Below are 22,562 nucleotides of genomic sequence, written 5' to 3'. Positions count from 1 at the left end.
GCAGCGAAAGTGTGCGCGAAACAGAAGCATCAGTGCATCCTCTCCCCTTGTCCCTATTAAGTGATTTTCCACGCACGTGGTGGGGATTCCTCCAGCAAGTGGCATCAGTAGAGCTCATTAGCTCCCATAATAGGTTTATTAAGCCCCCGGGTTTGGCATGCCAGTGGTAACAAAAACACCCCAATTAGATTTTGTAAGCTGCTCCAGGGTCTGCTGGAGTGGGCGGCTGGGCAAGACACGTTGAATTAATAAAATAAATAAACACATTCCCCTGAAACAAACAAACAAACATTCTGAACATCTTCTTCTGTCCACAGCAATGACTTTATCCATCTTCAGCTCATGTAGGCCCCGTCTTTGTAACACGGTGGGGTCCCCAGACAAGGAAAAAGAAATTACGATTCATACTTAGAAAGCTGTAAAAATAACTTGGCTATTTAAACTGGCATTTGGGGATTAAAAAATGTGACAGGTAGCTAACCCGGGATGTTTCTGGCGCTGTTACGATTTTACAAGAATTGTAGAGGTGATTGACTGAAGGGTGATTTTAAGTGCTACACAGTACGGCTTGATTTGACACCTGGGATATGATTTCATTTCACTTGTAAAGTTTGCTCCACTTACTCAAAGCACTTCTAATCCTAAATTCTGAACATCGCCCAGATCTGCTCTCAGTGTGGTGAGGAAACAACTTCCAATATCTCAGAGTCACGTAGAATCCGAGAACCCTAAAGCTGGAAGGGACCCGTGAGGTCATCAAGTCAATCCCCTGTTCATTGCAAAATTAGAAAGTTTGAGTGCCAGCTACCCAGCCTCAGCCTGAACACATCCAATGGAGACCCCCCCCCCATGCACACACATCATTGATTTCTCTATTGAGTTGCTTTGCCTTACAATTTTTAAAAAATTTAATTGTGGGGCCTCTTCCTCTCCCAACCCAGCCTACCTCGCAAGGTTGTTGTGGGGAAAGAACGGGAGGAGCAAAAGCTGCGTACACTGCCTTTTGGTCCTGGAAGAAAGGCAGGATAGAAATCCAACCCGTAAATCACTCAATAACTTTGCTAGGCAGAAATCAAAAGGCAAGGACCGTCAAGAGGCCTGGAGTTCCCTCTGCTCTTCTGAACTCTGCACATGGGCTAGGAACTGGATGGTTCCTCTGCTTTGCAGCAAAACTCGGGACACCTGCCTCTCTCTGGGGAAACTGGTGCTGTTGTGAGGGTGGACGGAAATGCAGGACCACCCTGGGAATTTTGCCTGTTGTATTGAGTTTCTGAGCCGATAAATGTTGGTGATCACGTGGATCCAGAGAGCGAGGAACCGATTCCCAGATCCCAAGGATTCTGATGTAATCGGGTTGAGGTTAGCATTCCAGAGCTAAATTTCTCACCAGCCCAGCTTTAAAAACCACACATGTCATTTTCGGCAGCCTGTGTCTTGCTTGCATTACTGAAAATTGCAAAAGGAAGGGAGGGGGGTTGCTTTTTTTATTGTTACTATGATTTTCTTATCCCGGGGGGGGGGGCGGGGGGGCAGAAATGGAAGAAACCCAATCTCAAACCTGAAATGGACGATGCATTTCCTGTGTGTTGGCAAGCAAAACCCTTTGTGTGTGTGTGCGTGCGTGTTTAAAAAGGAAGAGATAGGCCGTCTGTTGGAGTAAAGACTCCCCCCTTCATCACTAATGGTTGTAATTAAAGTATGATGTTAAAATGCCTACAAAACGATCCAGCTATGCAAATTAAAAAAAGAAGGGAATACTTTACTTAGGAAAATACAGATGCTTTTTAAAAAAAAGATGTTCTGAGCTAAAAGAGTGCTGTACACTGTTTTTCCCTTTTGGGGGAGAGTTCCAGAAATAATAGAGGCCCCCAAACTACACAAGGTTCTCTGCTGTGTTTGTAGGGACCACCAATGATCTTTGCTGGTACCCAGGAGCAGATATCGCCTGGAGCATCTCCCAGACACAGATTTTGCTCCCTCCAAAACCAGGAAGCACATCCATGGCACGGGGACAGAATAAATTATTGCACGCGCAAAAGTGTTCCCTCCAGAGCTCCACTTTCTCCCTCCCGGGTGTCTGCTAGTTCATTCTTGTCCCTTTTCCAAGTCCTCTGCAGGATGAACATTTGTCTTGTGCTTGATGGACAGATTCAAGAGAAGGGGCCTCCAGGCAGGGTGTGTGAAGGGAAAAGCATCCTTCTCCAACCTGGGCACTGTGGTGGAGAATTCTGGGAACGGAAGTCCTCACATCCAGAAGGTGCCAAGGTTGGGGAAAGCTACTCTAGATGGTCTTCCAAGTCAACGATGAGGAAGGGAGTTCAAGGTAGCCATCAGCAGGACCTTCCGGACTGCATGAGGCATGAGCTAGCAGAACATACAAGAATGGAAGTCTTCAACCAGGCTGGATGGCCATCTGTCAGAGGTACTCTACTGGATCCACACTGAGCAGGGGATTAGACTAGACTAGATCACTGTTTCTCAACCTTGGCAGGTTGGAGATGGATGGACTTCATCCCCCAGAATACCTCTCACCAGAGGTGATTTCCACCCATCTTCAGGTTGCCAAGGTTGAGAAACACTGGACTAGAGGAGTAGAGGACCTCTGAGGTCCCATCTCTAGGATTCTGTGACTCGATGATGCTGAGTGCTAGGAGTTGTATTAAGGTGCCCAAGATGAGAAAGGCTGGTTAAGAGAGCCCCCAACAGCCACAACTGGCAGCTTCACTGCTGTTTTCCAAAAGGCTGAAATATGGGCCCTTGAGTCAACAAGATGTTCTCCTAGGTCAACGCCACTGGAATCAGCTGGGATTCTGCTGCCCAGTGCAAATCCTGTTTGCTATTACACGAGAATTAGGTGCATTTATCCAAAGAGGAGTGGGGTGGACTTGGAAGGCCTTGGGCAAAATTATTCCTCATTGTTTATACTTGAGTTTTTTTGACACTGGTCAGAAATTCCCTCGGGAAAGCCAACTGGGCAAGATTGGCATTTTCGGAAACCTTTCTTTCTGGTCTCCAAATTGGTCTCGCCCAACTTGGTGGGGCAGAGCCCACCAGTCTCCAAAGTTACGACGTTGCCACTCCCTAGATCCATTTCTGTTTGACTGCACAAGATTTCTCCAAATTTCCGTTGCTGTCCCTTCTCCCTCCCGCTGAGCAGCATTTAAGCCCTGCAGAGACAAAAATAATCATTCCAATTTTCCAACAATTCCTTTATCCATTTCTCTCTGCACCCATCTGTCTTTGTTCCAGGAAGTCTTCCATCGGCTTTATGTGATTTACACCGTTGGTTATTCCATCTCGCTGGGATCTTTGACGATTGCGGTTCTCATCTTAGGATATTTTAGGTAAGTTCTTTCAACGTCGGGTCCAGGCTTTGCCTCTTCCAGGTGCGAACAGGAGCCATCAGCTCACCGGGTGAAAAGCATTCCCTCCAGGGATCCGCTTTCTTGGGGGGGGGGGCTGTGAAGGGGGTCAAAAAAGTCAAGATGGCAGCCGAGGCAGGGCAAAGCCCCACCCCTTGTGAAGGTCTGCCACTGTCACATGCCCATGCAAAGGGGTGAGACTTCCGTAGCAATGCTGCCATCTTGATTTATTTGACACACACACACAGGCCACTGTTGGGGCTGGCTTTAAAGAACTTTTAGTAGCTTTAAATGGTTTTAATACGAGTTTATGCTGCTCTTAATCCTTGATTTCATGTTTCATGTATTTAAATGAGTGGAATGTTAATATAGTAACAGCAGCATAGAAAATCATCATCATTTTCCTTGCTTTCATCCTGTCTGTGCACCATTTCCTATATCTTGTTCTCTTGTTCTTTAGACTTCTGGCTTCTCTTTAGTTCAGGATTTTCTCAGCTCCATCCAGCCATGACTTTCTCTGTCTTCACTTGACCCCTTTGCTTTTCCTTCCTTCCTTCCTTCCTTCCTTCCTTCCTTCCTTCCTTCCTTCCTTCCTTCCTTCCTTCCTTCCTTATTTTATTTTATTTTATTTTATTTTATTTTATTTTATTTTTTTATTTTATTTTATTTTATACTTCACTTCACTTCACTTCACTTCATTTTGATGGGCTGACATGCCCGCCTATCTCATATACTGATTCTAGGCTACGGTGACCTGATTTTCCTGGAAAAAAATAAAGGGCCAACCTGAAAAGGGGGCAAACCTGAAAGAGTTCATCAGGATAATACATTTCAATGGTTTATGTTTATCACTTTGCTTTCCCAAGGAAAATTCAAGACCAAAACCGAAGAAAAACTTTACAAAAAGGCCTGTTCCGATAAAAATATCTAAAATCGAACAGTATATGTAAATTTGATTAAAAAGGACAATCCAATTTCCATATTTTTCACATCAGTGTCAAAGACGTAAGTGGTACCATCTGTACGGTCAAAGTGAAATGAAGAAACTGAAGGACGAAAGTAAGCTTTTGGAAAAGCAATAAAGCGAAAGGACGGCTTTTGGAAATAAAGGACTTATAATATTATAATTTATAATAAAGGGCGTATGGTCACTGTCTTCTAGGCGGCTCGCAACAATCCATAGGTTGGTTTGGCCAACATCGTTTCTGGTCCCCCCTTTTCTTAACTCCCCGTTCCCCTTGCGTTCAGCTTCCTTCCACGTTCCTCCTGACCTGCAAACTCTCCCATCCGCACAGGGGTATCCCCAAATTATGGTCCAAAAAGTCAAAATGGCAGACACAACAGTGCAATCAAAGCTCCATCTTTGTTCTGCGCCTCGCACCGTGACGGCCCCCATCTTGACCCTTTCGACCGCCTGCCTGCATACGGAAAATTGGGTCGAAGCAAGCCATGGTCCACCACCATTCTTCATTCTTTGAATCCCAGGGCTTAGGTGAATCGAAGCTTTCACAAGATCCGGAAGGGGCAGACAGTGATCCTAACCTTGGCTGCCGCTATGCCACGGGTGACTTTATGCCACGTCTCAGGCCTTGAAGGACACCTGTTGGCCACTGTGCCAAAAAATACAACCACAGTCCAAGGGTGACCCCATGCACACTTGGGTTATTCTATGTGAGCTAGGATCGATAATCTAGATGAGTGTTTTTCAAACTTGGCAACTTGAAGATGTGTGGACTTCGACTCCCAGAATTCCCCAGCCAGCGTGCTGGCTGGGGAATTCTGGGAGTCGAAGTCCACGCATCTTCAAGTTGCCAGGTTTGAAAAACACTGACCTAGAGCCTCCCTTGCATGCAATACAAAGTTGCCTACATCCCACCAACTAGGAAGTGTGTGAGTGTACTGACACACCCCCAGATCATCCATGTCATCTCTACCCGACCTGACATTCTCCAGATGCCCCCTCCCCATGAAATCCAGGAGCTGGGGTCCTGCCACACTTGGGGGGCATCAGATTCCACTAGGCTGACTTCGCTTATCTCTTTGGAACAACTGAAAGAAGCTTGTCAGGGGCTGTCTTGTCAGCTAGACAAGGGAAAAGGAAGGAGGGAGACAGGGATATAAATAGATTTGCAAAGGAATTTAAATCTGATCCATGTCACTCTTGCACAGAGCTGTGCAGTTCAGTTTTTAGCGGAAACCATCCTGGGTTTTTTTTTGGCTTGGTTTTATCAGCCGTATATATAAAAGATGGAGGGAGAGAAGTTCATTCCGGTGGACTTTTAATACAAACCGTTGTCCTGCCCAACACACCCTTTTCTTCATTTTTTGCACCTGGAAAAAGGGTTGCAAAATGCACGGCCCGGAAAAAGGCAAAACTCTTAAGGATTGTTTTAGGAGCAATCTGGAGAAATGCATATCAATTCTCACGCAGACTTTTCAAACATTGCCATCCATAACTTGTTGCAAAAACAGCGAACTGGAGACTGGAAAAATACGGAAGCGAAAGAAGCCGAAATAAATCCACCCCTAATGCGGTATGTTTAGGGTTGACAGGCTCATGTTTGTTTCATCTCAAACAAAATTCAGATGGCTTTTCCATGCTTCAAACACCCTCCCCAATGTCAGCCTGCAAATGAATCTCTTGGAAATGATTAGCCATGGTCAGAAGCCCTGAATCTCCTACTCTTTGTTGTTCCAGACGTTTGCACTGTACCCGAAATTATATCCACATGCACTTGTTCATCTCCTTCATGCTGCGAGCTATCAACATCTTCGTGAAGGACGCGGTTCTCTATTCTGGCTCGGCGCTGGAAGAGATGGAGCGGATCACAGAAGACGACTTCAAGTCCATGACCGAGGCCCCTCCAGCAGATAAGTCAGCCCTTGTGAGTATCTCTGGCTAGCAAACATCATTCATCCAAACTCCACGAGTAAATGTCTGGAGGTTGAGTCATGGCAACTGGCTTCTTTTCTTTTTGGTAGAGACGTTTCGCTCCTTGTCCAAGCAGCTTCTTCAGGCTAAAAAAAGTTGGTTGGGGGAGCCCATAAAAGTCTTCCAGGGTGGCTGCGTTTCTTACGAGTTGTCATGACTCACCCTCCAGACAATTCCACCTGGATGACTGAGAATCTTCATAAACATATCCATGAGTAAATGAATGTGGAAAGGCCGAATCTGGCTTCAGTCACAGGATAAGGGCAAACTGACCCACCCCAATCAGCCTGTGGGTGAATCTGGTGGTGAAAGAGATCGTGTGACTCCCTATGCATCAGAGCATTAGTGTGGTTGACCTGCAGGAAGTTGTTCCTTTGTCTTCTCCTTGGGAGAGAAGAGCTGCCTTAATCTCTTTTTGGGGGCTTCGTAGGTGTACCTGGTACCTGTGAGACGGACCTCACCCTGATCCAGCAGGGCATTCTCATGTTCTCATGAACTCCTGTCCCACTAACCTTCCATAACTAAGATTGGAAGGAGAACGCTGGTGGGTCAGATCAACAATCCAATCTTCTCATGTTGTTCTACCAGAGGCAACTAGGAAGTCTAAGCTGAAGGTACCATAATGGCATGTGGGAAAGACCCTGGGAGACTGGACAAAGAGATGCTGCCAAGGGAACGATCCGATAAGAGAGAGCATAGCCCGCAGCTGCATAACAGGTGGAGAAAGAGGCTCAGAAGGGACCCTCCCTAATTTCTCAGGCTGTAAAGGAGATGCGGGGGGCGGGGTTGTACTTTCAGACTTGCAAGAAATATGTCAGCCTTATGACATAGACCAGACAGGAAACACAACCAGATCAGCTAATTCTGCTTTATTGTAAAACTACATTAACATAATCTCACGGCCTGGGATGAGATGAAGACAGCATCATGGTTTGGGGCAGTGTTGTCCAAACTTGGCCACTTTAAGATGAGTGGACTTCAACTCCCAGGATTCTGGGAGTTGAAGTCCACTCATCTTAAAGTGGCCAGGTTTGGACAACACTAGTTTGGGGTGTCCGCACCAAGCCAACATTTTGTTAGGTTAGCAAAATGGGCTGTGCATTGGCACCCCACAAGCTCCAGCCCTTAGGTACTAACATGCAGTGTTGCAAGACAAGCGCAAAAGGGGTGGCATCTGCATCGCAACATTGCAATGCCATTTCAACACTTGCCTCCTTCGCATCCCTCTGTGGACACTCTTGGGTGTGTTTCTCAACCTTGGCGGCTTTAAGACACGTGGACTTCAACTCCCAGAATTCCCTAGCCAGCGTGCTCAAAGTGGCTGAGCTGGCTGGGGAATTCTGGGAGTTGAAGTCCACGCGTCTTAAAGCTGCCAAGGTTGAGAAACACTGATCTAGGCGACAGGGCAGAAAATGAGATTGCTAGAATATTTTTCTCCTGTGGATAGAAGCAGGTGGGAACAGCGATGGGTGAGATATTCTCCATTTCAGCTTGGAACATGAATATGGATCTCGGTGCAGCCGAAAACACCCGGCATTATTTAGCAGTAAAACCCAAACAACCTTCAGATTTTAAACCACGGCCTATGAGGTATGGATACAAACCAGCTGCTTCCTCAGCCATTTCACCTGCAAATTACAGCGACCCTCAGTCTGACAGGTCACCCCATCTTGGGAACTGCAGAGACAAGAGGCTGCATTGCCCTCCAGCCCCCTCCCCAAATAACCAATTAAGTTTGCTGTGCTCAGAGAAATCTGATCCATTTATATTACGACATTTGCGCCTATTTGCATATTGGCACCATGCCTTCATTATGCAAATGATGCAAAGCACTTGGTTTGTGTTAATTTACATTCCTTGCATATGCAAATTAAGCGACTGCCACAAATGATGGGATTTACCATTTAATTGATATTGGTGAGTAATAGCTCCCCCCCCCCCCCATGGTCCATTAAATTGAAGTTTCCTTGCAATGTTTTCTTGAGATGGAGTAAAATTCCAGCCTTCCTACCCAAGCTGCCAAAAATAAAATAAGTGACACGAAATATTTTAAAAATAGGAATTGCAGTCGTATAGAATAGTTTATTTTAAACTCGGTTACTGTGTTCTGGGTTGAAGCATAAAGTAACCACACAGGCTGGATCCCATAAAACCCAACATAACTGCACCAAGTCACAGAGCTCTACAATGCTTTGGATTGGATTCCAAAAGATGCTTAGGAGAACATCTGGGGCAGATGGCACATCTGTCTCTAAATCTTTCAAAATCTTTCCCTGCATCGCGTGGGACCTGCCGAGCGCAACCACTGAACCCCAAAAGGTAGGGCTGCTTGGAAAAACTGGCAGGCAAATGCCACATTCTCTTCCTGCCCACTCCAGACCATCTTTTCTAAATTATTTCCAAATGGCTGCCTAAAAAACACAGCGAAGCCTCAGTTTACCAGATCTTCATTCAGCGCGCTCTGAATGCAAATTTCGCCCAACACAATGGGCTAAATTTCCTCCACTGGAAATATGCACGCTGTGCGCGCACAGCCACAGGGACGTGGTCTCCAATTTAATGCCCCCTCCGTGCGATGCGGGTTTCCCAGCAGTGGGAGGAAGGGGCTCAGGATAGGGCTTTCTATGCAGAAAGGGAGGACAACCCTCTGGGCGACTCGTCCACCTTGAATTTTGCTCTGCCGTTGCTCTTGCTCTTTCCGGGGCCGACCCCTGAAATCCTAGTTATGCAGCGCACTTCCGTGCATGAGAACCGCTGCACTGGCCCACCAGAAACACAGCGGGCTGCTTCTTCTGCTCTCCGAGAGCAGGAGGTGCCCTTACAACGAAGGGCACCCAACTCTGCAAAAGCCGTGCAGCGACTGTCCGCCTGTTGGACGATCTGGCAAGCCAGCAGGATAAAAACAAGATGGGACTAAATTCGATCGTTATTTTCCACATTTCTATCCGGTCACCATCCAGAGACTCTCGGCAGCTTACGTAGATTAGAAAAAGCAAGGAAAACTTCCATCTTCACAAGCTTAGGAAGTATGTGGATGTGTGTCCAGAAAGGTAAAACTTCCCTTGAGCTGAGTTTGACTCTGCCCCACTTTGTTGTTGTTGGGTTTTTTTGGCAACATTATGGAAAAGATTTGCCTTCTTCTGGATGGTTTTGACTTCCCAGTTCAGGCTTACAGCCTTGGGATCTCCTGGTGGTGTCCTATCCAAGGATTAACCAGGATTAGCTTTTCAAGATCAGCCAAGGTCAGTTCGGCTAAAAATTCCACGAAGCAATTTTTCTCAGCTGGTTGCTTTTATTGCTCCACCAAAGGCCTGTCCCTCTTTCAGGGCCTAAACTCCCCATTTGCACACTGAAAATCAAACCCCCTAGAAATTCAGTATAATCTCAGTTATACCCTGGTTGCCTCTCACCAAGTTACAGGTAGTCCTTGCTTAATGACCACAATAAGGACTGGAAAATTTGTTGTTAAGCAGGGTGGTTGTTAAGTGAGTCGCACCCGATTTTACGACCTTTTTTGTGCCAGTCGTTAAGCGAATCACATGGTTCCCCATTGACTTTGCTTGCCGGAAGCCAGCTAGGAGGATTGCAAATGGCGATCACATAACCCCGGGATGCTGCAGACTTCATAAGGGTGAGCCGGTTGCCAAGCGCCCAGATTGCAATCATGTGACCACAAGGGCACTGCAACAGTTGTAAGTGCAAGGACCGGTTGTAAGTCCCTTTGTTCAGCACCGTTGTAACTCTGAACGGTCACTAAACAAATGGTTGTTAAGTGAGGACGACCTGTAATCAGTTTGACCTTGCTTTACAACGTTTGTGATTAGCCAAGGTTAGCAAGGTGCTGCCCTCTGCTGTGGCAAGTGTATATATTCATCATTTTGAATCTTAATGTAATTTATTTTAATTTCAGTTCCATTCAATGCAGCCAGGAGTGTCTGCAGAGGAAGGCCAGGAAAGTCAAGATGCTGGCTGCCATGGTGTGATTCAGGTTCCACCATTTTTAGTGTGCATTGCAAAATAATGCCTAGCCTGTGGACGCCTCTGAACGCAATTAATTAATTTCCTTTTTTGAGCAGTCGGCTTCCCGTTCTAACATGATAAACATGAGTATTGAGGAGACAGATTTTGGAGAAGCTCAGTGCTTTTACTCTGGAGGTGGGAAGGAAAATAGACCTGGCCTTGGGAACAGGGAAAGAAGAACAAACTGTTGATCTCAGTTAATCTCAGTTCATTTCAGGAAGGATTACACAGTCCTGCAGAAGAAGAAAAAATGAGAGGAAAAACTCATAATAACCCTACTTTGATTTTGTTTAGCATACATTGGGACAGAGAACAACCTGGACAGTCTTTGAAGACTTTGTTATTCTACCTGACTACAATAAAACAGCGTTCCTGGAACCCCTGTGGGGCCTGTTTCTTGGCCTGGCCTACCTCGAAGGGCTGTCGAGAGGCTTCACAGCGTACAATTCTATTCCAGAGGAAGTAGATGTTGGACACGAGAAGTGTGCAAAACTCACCATTCTGGAGATAGAACATATCCAGGGCATCGCCACCCGCTCGCACACCTGAAAGATTTATTTCTGGAAAATGACCACACCGCTTCAGACCCTGGACCCTGTTCCTGGAATTCAAGTGGAGCATTTGATACTCCTTGGAATAGTGTGATACTCCTGGAATATTGTATCTCCAGAATACTGAGTTTTGCCTACAAGTTTTGTAGACCTCTAAACAGCCTCTGTGCTCTCCCAAGTCAAATCTTGCACAGCAGTGATGGCTACAATATTGTCCGATTAACTCCTCTGTCGCTCTGTGTTCCCCTCTCCAGGTGGGCTGCAAAGTAGCCGTGACTTTGTTCCTCTACTTCCTCGCCACGAGTTACTACTGGATTCTGGTGGAAGGCCTCTACCTTCACAGCCTCATCTTCATGGCCTTCTTCTCGGAGAAGAAATACCTTTGGGGATTCACGTTGTTCGGCTGGGGTGAGTTTGCATTTCTACCAAGGCTTAATCCAGAGACTGGAGGATCTCAGGGGCTTCCAGAAGGTTGTCTCTTGGCCACAAGTAGTTTACAAGCACAGTACAACCCTCCCATTGTTAATGTTTACTGGTAAAAAGAAAGAGGGAAGGGTCTGCGGGAAAAATCAGGGCGAGTTACAAAGACCTCCCAAAATGGGACCATCAGAACATTCATCTGGAGGCACCTGCAGAAGTTGGAGCAAGGGTGGGATTTATGGAAACCATGATATAAATTGCTCCCCTAAATAGGGCCCTTCCTCCTGGAGGAAGTCTACCTATGTGGTTGCTAAGATTCCACACAGACTAGATGGGCACCGGATCAATCAGTTAAAGGTCTGCAAGCATGAAGGGACATGCAGGACATTATTCACAAATGATGGTGTTGAATCCAGAAATGGGAGAGTTTCTGAATTTTCCCTGAACTCTTTGGGAGAAGGTGGGTGGGTGGGATGAGCTCCTAATGACTTGAGTCACCTTCATTCCATGGGATCTGAATTCCCAAAAGTTTCCAGGGCAAAGCACAGCTGGAGGGTCTGTTTTTCAACAGCTTCCACATCTTTGGTAGTAGATGATGGTGGAAATGCTCTTCTGTGTAAAGGGACACTACAGCATTTTAATACCTAGAAAGGGGCATGGATAGTTAGATCTTTCTTCAACAGGTTTTGAGGACTGAGGGCAAGTAGAGGACTCTCAGCTGCTCAGGCAGGAAAGAGTTGAACCATGGCTGCAAAGAAGTCAGATGTTGGATTCTTTTACAGATAACTAGAGGGAGACTTTCAGAGTTATCCTATTTATTAGGGAAGAACAAATGGCACGCCAAGAGGTACTTTGCTCTAAAGACCTACCTGCACCCCTTTTTCTCCACTTCCTTAAAAAACATGAACTGAAAGAGATTAATCAACTCTTTCTCTAGAGCAGTGTTGTCCAAACTTGGCCACTTTAAGATGAGTGGACTTCAATTCCCAGAATTCCCCAGCCAGCCATGCTGGCTGGGGAATTCTGGGAGTTGAAGTCCACTCATCTTAAAGTGGCCAAGTTTGGACAACACTGCTCTAGACATTTTCATTTCTGCACTACCAACAAATGGGGTCCTCTAGAATTGCTCAGCTATCATTGTCCCAAAACAACATCAGCCGGCTTTACATCACTTCAACGAGGCTCTGAAGACTCTAGAATTTGGAAATGAACTCAGTCTGATTGAACTGGAAGCATCTGCCTTTCCTCCACATTTCCCATGGCTTCAGAGGTGCCAAACTTTATAGTCTAGACTTGAGTTCCTCCATCTTAAATCTTTCGACAAGTTGTCCTACAGGAGAAGGTCAGGCTGACATTTTGAAGGCAACCAAGCTCCTCCATGTCCTCCTGAACTTGTCTGTGGGGTGGGACTGGTCCCCCTCAACCACCCAGACTGGAGAGATGCCTCTTCCCACTTTCCTTCTCTCTTCTTCTGCCCCACCTTCGAGGTCAGGTCCCTGAGGCTCTATTCCGAGTCCCCAAAGCTTACCTTCAGCACATTTGTCTGGACGCAAGAACGGAAAGCTGCAATTTCAACCGAAGCTGGTCTGGTTGGAAAACAGGATGTGGGGACCCAGCGGTGGGCAGATCATTAGCCAAAGTCTGTTTTCGTGCGCAGGCGTCAAAGGAAAGGAAATTAAAATCTCCAAAATAGCCTTGGCTGACCAAGAGGAGGGGAGGACATTTTGTATAAGTATGCGTGCACATACGTAGATGTATATGTGTGCGTGTGTGAGAGAGAGAGACATTTTAGAGAGTCCAGTTCAGTGTCACAGCCATTCTCAGTGGAGTGGAAAGCATGTGAAGAGAAGAATTGCTTCGCAAGAGAAGAACCACAGACCCGCCTAATCCGGGAGGGTCGCACCAGCTGGGAATTAGCCCTTTTCTGAGTGGGGCACCAGGGTTGACCCCCAGCTTGCTTCTAGAAGCCCACAAATCCTCACGATCTTTTGCTCCTAGAGGTCTTCAGTTCAGGCCCCGTGCGCCCATTCTCCATCGCTCCCTTAGAATCGTAATAATAGATGATATATTATGGTTGGTTGCACAGTCAGCCAGATGTTTAGACTGGATTTGGCATTTTTATCCACCTATTGAGTCCTACCCAAGAACCTGGGATAGGCAGATGTGGTTGTTTGAGGGTGTTAAAGGTCGCAAGATATGAGCTGTTGCAAGGAAAGCTGTCTTTCGCAATGGACTGGTGGTGATTTTGACCATGCCGATGGTCTTCCAGGGGTGCTCCAGATGTCTTGGGATTGCACCCAAGGCGCCTATAATATTATTGTTGTTGAATATCTCAGTCTAATCAATTGGGTGTTGACAGCGGTGATTCGGGTGCTAACCAAGAACCTGGAGTCACGGAGGTGTCACGCCACACGTACGCTGTTCCAAGTCAGCTCACCTTTTGCAAAATTAGCAGTGTCGACCTCAATAACTTTCCCACGTCTAAATATCTGGGGAACCCTACCGAGACCTCCAGTCACGATCCGTATGTCTGTTGATTTTTTTCCTCCCTAACCTGAGTTTGTAAATCAAACTGGGGTTTGCTCTTGTTTGCTTTGCTGGGGTTCTCTCGAATTCTCGGGTCAGAGTGGCAGGCCGGTCACCGCGATGTGGCCCAGCAGGATGATGAAGCCTCTGCGAGCCCAGCATTGACGCTCAGAGAATGGCAGGGCAAACCTTGGCTGTGACCTTATGACTACCTTGCGAGATAATATTACGGCTGGCGTTTCCTCCCAGAGCGGAAAGCCGGCTAGGTGGCACTCGTTGGCCACCTTTGCTCCCATCCACGCAACGGGGTCACAGACACAACCTTCAGATTATGGCAGGACCATTGCAGAGGTGAGCGGCTCTTGAGTTTTGGGCAACGGGAAATGAAAAGAGCCGCTGAAGGAGGAAGACGATACGGGACGTGCCCGGCCCCACCTTGGAAGCGAAACTTTTTGGCCTTGAACCTGAACCGTCTGATCTGCATTAACTGACTCCTCTGCCATAAAAAAGCAGAGTATTGTGTCTCTCAAAAATTAACCAGTTTTATTTTATTATCCCCTAAGCTGCTGCGTATTACAGTCCACGTTGGAATGTGCTTTAAATTATATTACTTTATGTGATAATAAAATAAAATGATGCAGTGGAGACTTTCAGGCGCTGCAAGATACTTTTATTTTATTTATTTTTCTCTGCCAAAGAGTAACACGGCTACGGATTGGGAAACGGGCCCGTATTGGCTGAAAACAACCTCCATTCCTGCAGATAATGGTGTATCTTAGAGACGGGTGCCATATTGTCTAGATTCAACATCCAGATCGGAAACATCTGAAGGGAAGACTGGGTGAAGAATATGAGAACAGAGGATTTAGCTTTCTGAACTGGATCACACTGAGCCACCTGGATTTGCAAATTAGATCTCTTGCTATCTGGTGGCCCAGGAGAATTATTGTCTACATCGTCCCCATCCCCCAAATTGTGATCACCTGGTGGCCTACTTTCCATCTCTATTCTGCTGCCGTGGTGTACCTAAAAGGATTAAAGCTGGAACAACCCAAAGCCACTCTCTTTGGGACAGTCCATGGCTAATGACCTGCAGATTATTCCCAATCTGCAAAGTTCTGCCCTTTCCCTATAGAGCTATAGATATACAGAAAATGCCGATTTTTGATAGCGAGCCCTCTGCTTTTTTATCTCTTGCCTCTTGTCCACGTCTGTCTTGCTCCCTGCTTTTTTTATTCCATTTTTGCCAGTTAATGTTGCCATGTTTTGCTGATGTTTATTTATGAAATATACCTTTTTTGGGGGGGTAGCTGAAGTGAGGGGCGGGCGTGCTTGCTCTGATCTGATCTGATCTGAATCGAGGGATCGACTGGGGGTGTGCTGGGGGCAAAGTAAATTGGACGTGACCCTTGGTCACAAATATTTATCTGAATATATGATGCTGAGACGCTCCTGTGCATTTTGCTCTCCTTCTTCCAGGCCTTCCCGCTGTGTTTGTCACCATCTGGGCAACCCTACGGGCAGCATTAGCAGACACCGAGTAAGTCCCGAGTGACCCTTTTCTGCATGATTTCCTTTTTTCAAAAACACCGCATCTAAATCCGGATCCTGCCGTACAAGTTTTATTTGCATTTCTGTACCAAATCAAAAGTCGCCAAAACTACCCAGAAAAGAATGGGATGTTCAGAAAAAATGTTCGGTGAGCTTCGTGCCGCTTTAAACATGGAGTCCGTGGAATTTGGCCCCGAAAATTCTCAAACGAATAGACTGGCAGCTCTAAAGCGATGTAAACTTGATTTCTCTCTGGTCTTATTTTATTTATTTTTCTCTTTTGCTCAAATAAATGTGCGCACGTGTGTGGGCACACACTGCCTGTCTTCTTGAAAAATAATCGGCGCTTGAGAATATTTTATCCCGCATCGCAATATGATTTGTTTTGCTAATAGCCATAATTTGTGTAGCCATGACATTTTATACCTCCTGAAGTTCGCTTTGCATTTATGACATGAACATCACTTAGTGTGTGTGTGTGTGTGTGTGTGTGTATCACTCAAATCCAATGAGTGTACTATTTTTTAAAAAAATTGATGTGCCATATCAGTGCAGTTTTGCAAAACCAGTTGCATAAAACAGGATTTGAGCAGGGCTCCTTCTAAGCCAATGTTCTTCAAACTTGGCAACTTGAAGATGGGTGGACTTCAACTCCCAGAATTCCCCAGCCAGCCTTGCTGGCTGGGGAATTCTGGGAGTTGAAGTCCACCCATCTTCAAGTTGCCAAGTTTGAAAAATGCTCTTCTAAGCCAACCTCCTGTATGGAGCTGTGGTTACTGAAGTAAGTAAACCTATTCTTGTTCAGCCCCACCACCTGTGTTTTTTTTTAAGGATATATTACTCCTGTACCTGGAGGCTCAACTGAGCTGTCCTGTCTTTTCTTATGAATTTGTCTGCTTTTCCAGTGAAATTTGGGATGAATGGAACAGGTCTTTTGAGCCCTGAAAACATGTCCTAGGCCCAAAGGCTATTTTTAAAAACAACAACAAGGTTGTAAAACAGCTTTGGAAAAGTTTCTCTCCTATATTTTGCTCCTTTCTTTTCTTGGCAGGTGCTGGGACTTAAGTGCTGGCTATTTCAAGTGGTTTATCCAGGTGCCCATCCTCACAGCCGTGATGGTGAGTAGGACCCAGGATCTGGGGGACCCAGGAAGGAGAAGGAGGAGAAACTAGCAGGCAGAGTCAAAAAAGTCAAGATGGTGGGGGTGGTTGCCCAGGCAAAGCCATGCCTCTTTTTTACATGCCTCGCCTGTAATTTAAATCAGTGTTTCTCAACCTCAGCCACTTTGAGATGGATGGACTTGGGTGCATGTTGGCTGGGGAATTCTGGGAGTTGAAGTCCACACACCTTAAAATAGCTGAGGTTGGGAAACACTGATTTAAAAGACTGATTCGGCCAATAAAACCACACATGGCTTGAGATCGAGCTGGCCATTCTTCCCTTACAACTTTTCCTGACGTTAAGATGTTTTAGAGAGGCCCTTAATGCCCTCCTCTGTTGTCAGCATAACATCTGATGGAAATGCCAGCAGAGCTCCCAGATTCTGGGGAGGGGATCCCCTCTTTCCCTGTTAACTTTCTCTTCAGAGACAAAGCATTTTGATTTAAGCTGGCCTTTCAGCTGTAAAGAGGCTGTGGGAGGTTGAGCTCTAGAAGGCCCTGGACTTTATTTTACTCCTTGGATGGGAGACCACAAGGAAATCTTCGGGCAGACTGGGAAGTTGAAAAACATTGGCGAGGAGCAAACGGTTTCCTTGCTGTTGCCAAAAAAACTCCACGGACATGCTCTTGAACCTGACTCAGAGGATCAATACCTTTACTTTTAACTGTATTCCACTCCCATTTTAAGTAACGCCGTATTTATAAAGTATTCTTCTCGTATGCAGCAAATCCAACATCTGGTTCCCCAACCCCCTAACTTAACTAACAAGGTCGTTAAACGGCATCAGCTCTGGGGGGCTGCGTGGAGGGGCTGGACGGATGTAGGGCTTGTGGGGGGTGGGGGAGAAGGCAGGGGGGTTATGCAGCCGTAGATTCCCCGTGGGACAGATTTATGCAGCTTTCATCAATTAATCCTGGTGCAAAGAGCCCACTGTGTTTGCAGAGGCCTTCTGAGACCCCTTGAATTACCCCTGCCCCCTTAGGGCACGCAAGCGCTCCAGTGCCCAGAGGGCACCGGTGTGCAACTCCATCCTCAGAGCAGCCAGGGCTGGGCCCCCACTTGGAAGGGGGCTTCTGATCTGAATGGGGGCTTTGAGCATCTGCAAGACTGAGCCACCCCATCGGGCCCTCCACCCCACCCTAAACCCCCAAGGTCCCCAAGTTGGATCTCTCCCGTGCCAGGAGGCCACCCAAGAGGCTGGTAGGCCAGATGTGGAAGGCGCCTTTTGCCCTGCCATTGCCCCAATGCAGCACCTGGTCTTCTCCTGCATTTTGTTAGGTGGGAGTAAAGCCCTGCCCTTCGGCATGCCCTCCACCTGCCCTCCGCCAAAGCCCCACTCCTTCCCCCCCTCCGAGCCCCTCCGAGCCCCACCAGCTCTCTCCAGATTCCACAGAGGTGCACAAGAGCCAGCGAGAAGACCGGTCCACAAGCTTTGGCACATCCTGTTCTCCTCTCTCTCATTTATCCCAGTGCTGGCTTGCTCTCCCCAAACTGCAGGGGCAGAGTTAACCACACACACACACACACACAGAGAGAACCCAGAGGAATTAAGAAGCGACTGGGGAGGCAATGCCTTTAGGGCCACAGACCTCAAATGCAAGACATCTGAGCGATCCTGGAAAGACAACATTGGCAGAAAACTGAGACGGGCGTCCCCTCGCAGGGCCTGGGAATTTTTCTCTGCAAACAGCAAACGTCCATCCTCGGCAAGCCATTGTCTTGTGGTAATTGGCCTCTGAATCGAAAGGCTTGCGGGGGCTGGCACTTGACCGCTCTCCTCCTGCCAGCTTTCTCCATTCTCATCCCTTCCCTTCCCCAGCCAGTTCCAAGACGACCGGGTGGTCGTGGCAGCCAGCCAAGGGAGGGTGGGCAGGGTGGGCAGGGTGGCTGGGACAGACTGCCAACCCCGCTCAAACCAGGTTAGCAAGCAAGAGGGGCCCTTGGCTTGTCCAGCGCGCCCCAGGGTTTTCCTTCTGACCCCAAAGCTCCTGGGTGGGTCTTCTGGGTGGGTTTGAACCGAGTGCAGTTCATATTTATTCCAGATCCCGGCTGCAATGAAGGGGGGGGGGGATGGAAAGGAAGGGTGTGGGTAAGTTTAAATATATATATATATATTTAAATCTGGAATAGGTTTTGGAGATCCTAACTACCAAAAGTGACCCTTCCGTCAGTATTAATCTCTCTCCCTGTTTTTTCCCCCAATTTTTAGCCAGCTAGAATTATTTCTAAATAAAAATGAAGGAAGTGCTTTTTCCTGAATTTTGTAAGCATTAAAGGCAAAGATAAAGGCTCTCTCAAACTGAGCTTCATCCCCCGTGATCTGTTAGGCACATCTTTGTAGTTTTCTTGGCAACAAGACAGAAGCGGCTTGCTGTCCCAGCCTCTAGTCTACCGCCCTGGAATTTCCTAGTGGTCTCCCATCCCAGGACTAACCAGGGTGGATCCTGCTTATCCTTTGGGGATCAGCCAAGGTCAGCTAGCCACTACGTTGCTGACCAGCTCTCCCTAAGGTGAGAGATTCGGAGCGTCTGCAGTTTTGCACATCCCTTCTTGTATTGAAAAGGTTATTTTTAAAGTCTCAGTACGAAACACCTTTCCAGCCAGGTACCCTTTGGTGATAAAACGGGTGTAAAGATGGGATTAAGACGATCTGATTTAGGCTAGGTCCTGTTTTCCATGGCCAGAAGCTTCCTGGACCTCGGCTCAGCCGCGGTTGCAATGATCAAATGGTAACTATCAGCTCCGGTATCGAAGGCGGCACCTCGGGGTTCCTGGTGGTGGAACTTCTGCCAGACGGAATTTCCCAGGATCTGAGCCATTCCCCTTAAAGCCACCCGGGTCGCTGGGCACGTCCATGGCTCGTGGGAGCAAATTCCCCAAAGAAGTAGGGATCCATTGGCCTCCAGTTCTCTCAGAGCCACTGGGTCACACGACAGCACGCGTCCAGTGTTGGCTTTCTGTCCGGCAGAGATCCCAGGGCTGCAGAAGATCAGCTGAGCTGGGGTGTGGGGACGGGGCAGAGCAAAGCAGGTAGAGGAGATGCCATAGACCTGCTCCTCTCCTGGCACCGCCAATGGCCCAGGGTGGCCCCTTCGGAGGGGACCAGCTGCCTTGAGATTCAGTGTCAGGCCCAGTTAAGGTAACGGAAGCACAACTCTGGTGCTGGGAAGAAGAGAGCCCCGAGCCACCAAAGGGGGCTGGGAGTCCTGGCTGCGGCTTCACAGTCCGGCCTATCGACTGAAGTCCCAACTGTCAGACCTTCTTCCAAAGGTGGAGAATAAATAGTCAACCATGGGATATGTTTAAGAGGAATTTCAAGACCTCTTTTGCCAGACACATCAATTTCACAACCCTCCTTCTCCTCCTCCATTCCCCTTCCCCTTCCCCTTCCCCTCCTTCTGCTTCTCCTCCTCCTTGTCTATCTTCTCCTGCCCCTGCTCCTGCTCCTGCTCCTTCCCCTTCTCCTCCTCCTTCTTCTCCTCCTCGTCTATCTTCTCCTGCTCCTGCTCCCGCTCCTGCTCCTGCTCCTGCTCCTCCCGCTCCTGCTCCTGCTTCTGCTCCTGCTCCTCCTGCTCCTTCTCTTCTTCCTGCTCCTTCTCCTTCTCCTCCTCCTCCTCCTCCTCCTGCTCCTTCTCCTCCTGCTCCTGCTCCTGCTCCTCTTCCTGCTCCTGCTCATTCTCCTCCTTGTCCTTGTCCTTTCCCTTCTCCTCCTCCTTCTCCTCCTTCTCCTTGTCTATCCTCCTGCTCCTGCTCCTCCTGCTCCTTCTCTTCTTCCTGCTCCTGCTCCTCTTCCTGCTCCTGCTCCTTTTTATTCTTGTCCTTGTCCTTGTCCTTCTCTTTTTCCTCCCTCTCTCCTTCTCCTCCTCCTCCTTTTCTTCCTTCCTTCCTTCCCCGTCCCCCTCCCCTCCCTCCCTCCCTCCCTTTTGTCTTACAGGCGAATTTTATCCTGTTTATCAAAATCATCAGAGTCCTGGCAACCAAACTTCGAGAAACCAACGCGGGGAGATGCGACACAAGGCAACAGTACCGGTAAGTCGCCGAAGCCTCCCTCTCGAATGGCGAGAATGGAGTGGGGAAAGAGAGAGGAAAGAGGGGAGAATTCGGTTCAAGGCTGACATGGAAAGCAGAGTTGCCCGCCACCCAGCGCCAGGGCAAGGGTCCACCGCAGGCCTGCGCTCTCAGTTGCCCCCCAGCGACGGGGCCGAGGAAGAAGAACCGGGTTGCAGCGGGCCGACCGGCTGATGAAATCGCACAGCGGGGTGGCGTCCGTTCCCCGGGCGTGGATCCTCTGCACGGAGAGCCGAACGGGCTCCGGCTCGGAGGCCGGGACAGCCACGGTCCGCTTTCGCGCTCCTTCTCCTCTCCATCAGGCCCAGAGCCGTCAGGAACGTGCCGCGCGCCAGGGTCGGCCTCTTTGGCCGCACCGGAGCGCTGCTGGCAAAGGGAAAGGCTGCGCTTGTCAAGCTGGCGTAGCTTGTTTCGGAGCAGAGGGTGGGGAGAAGAAGCGAAAAACCCTGTGAATCTGGAAAGGAAATGTTCTAATTTGAAGCAGGCGACGAGGGGGTATGGCTTGGACCGGCCTTGAAAAACCCGAGGTTTGTTTTCCAGCCTGGTGGAGGCCTATCATTTACCTACAGATTTATTTCACACTCTCTGAGGCTTGCTATTCATTACGGGCTGGATGTGCCGGGAGACTGGGAGGGTGTTTTCCTGCCCAGACCCCGGCAGCTGCCGATGCCAGAGAAGGGGAGGGCCTACCAGCAGCGGTGCCCCTTTGATAATTGCCTCCATACGGGGCTCTGGCGAGGCTTGGCAAAGTCTCCACCTTCCGCCTCCGCGTCAGCCTCATTTCCAACCAGAGGAGGCTCCCTCCAGGAGCACGGCTCTTGAGCGGGCCAGATGTGTCCATCCATCGTACGGTATTGAACTTCTTCTGGTTGATGGTGCTAAGACAGCTGTTCCAAGGGTCTCCCTCCTTCCTTCCTTCCTTCCTTCCTTCCTTCCTTCCTTCCTTCCTTCCTTCCTTCCTTCCTCCCCACCCCTGCCCCTCTTCCTTCCTCCCTCCCTCCCTCCCTTCTCCTTCTCCTTCTCCTTCTCCTTCTCCTTCCTTCGTTCCCTTTCTTCCTCTCTTCTCCTCCTTCTTCTCCTTCTCCTCCTTCTTCTCCTTCTCCTTCTCCTTCTCCTTCTCCTTCTCCTTCTCCTTCTCCTTCTCCTTCCCCCCTTCTTTCCTTCCTTCCTTCCTTCCTTCCTTCCTTCCTTCCTTCCTTCCTTCCTTCCTTCCTTCCTTCCTTCTTTCCTTCCTTCCCTTTTCAAGTGGCAGACACAGAAAACAATTTATTGGAATGGATGGCCCTCCTTTAGCCCTCCCAACACTGAGAACAGGATCAAAGTCTGTCCCCCCCAGCCAGAAGAATCTCGGGTGTCGTCTCCTTCATGGGCATCGCCTCTTCCTTCTGCAACCTCACCCAGAGCCTCAGTGCCAGGCCAGACTGATCGGTCTCGCAAACCGCAGAGAGAGTCTCCCTCGGCATTTGTCATGAAGTCCAGTAGGCTGCGCAGCGTTTTGGGAAGGAGGCTTCGGTTCATCGAAACTGGAGTCCTTTTTGAAGCAGTGCCTCTGAAAGCCGCGTTTCCTTTTGAGGGCTCGACCTGAGCAGACGCGCCAGGGCTCCTGTCCCCCTTGGAAGCCGGTCACCAAATCAGGGCCCACGTTGCTGCCTGAATTGGATGCGCCACGATGGAGCAGGTCATTTCTCCGAGTCAGGAGACCCGCTCCGGTGGGATCCTTGCCACGGGGTGGAGGCTTCAGAGGGACCCGATCAGAAGTGCTCAGGGACAAGAGGGCCTCTCCCCCACCGCCAACGGCTAACCCCATCAAGCCGGCCGCTGAATCCTGACGCAATGGTGCTGGTGGGACCCCCTGCAGTCATCAGACTGATTTAGAGAATGCAGGGCAGAAGGGGTCTCCCCAGGAAGGAAACGACGGGACGACACCGCCCGTCTGTCTGACAGGAGAGCCAGACCGGTCTGCTTGGATCC

At 48.5% G+C, this 22,562-nt stretch overlaps 1 protein-coding gene across 2 annotated transcripts in view; it reads left to right on the top strand.

Moving 5' to 3' along the window:
• Window positions 1-22,562, top strand: part of PTH1R (parathyroid hormone 1 receptor) — a 109,273-nt gene that overhangs the window by 79,410 nt on the left and 7,301 nt on the right. For both annotated transcript variants that reach the window (XM_088150732.1, XM_088150731.1), the window contains 6 exons: window positions 3,250-3,344; window positions 6,061-6,247; window positions 11,120-11,273; window positions 15,291-15,351; window positions 16,414-16,480; window positions 20,458-20,552. In XM_088150732.1, coding sequence (XP_088006858.1) covers window positions 3,250-3,344; window positions 6,061-6,247; window positions 11,120-11,273; window positions 15,291-15,351; window positions 16,414-16,480; window positions 20,458-20,552 — 659 coding nt within the window. The remainder of the gene's footprint in view (window positions 1-3,249; window positions 3,345-6,060; window positions 6,248-11,119; window positions 11,274-15,290; window positions 15,352-16,413; window positions 16,481-20,457; window positions 20,553-22,562) is intronic.

The sequence above is a fragment of the Python bivittatus genome, unplaced genomic scaffold (genome assembly GCF_059951505.1).
Source record: "Python bivittatus isolate LINGU-HERP-01145 unplaced genomic scaffold, Pbiv_v1 ctg000610_np1212, whole genome shotgun sequence".
Lineage (NCBI taxonomy): Eukaryota > Metazoa > Chordata > Lepidosauria > Squamata > Pythonidae > Python > Python bivittatus.
This window is presented reverse-complemented; position numbering and strand designations above follow the sequence as displayed.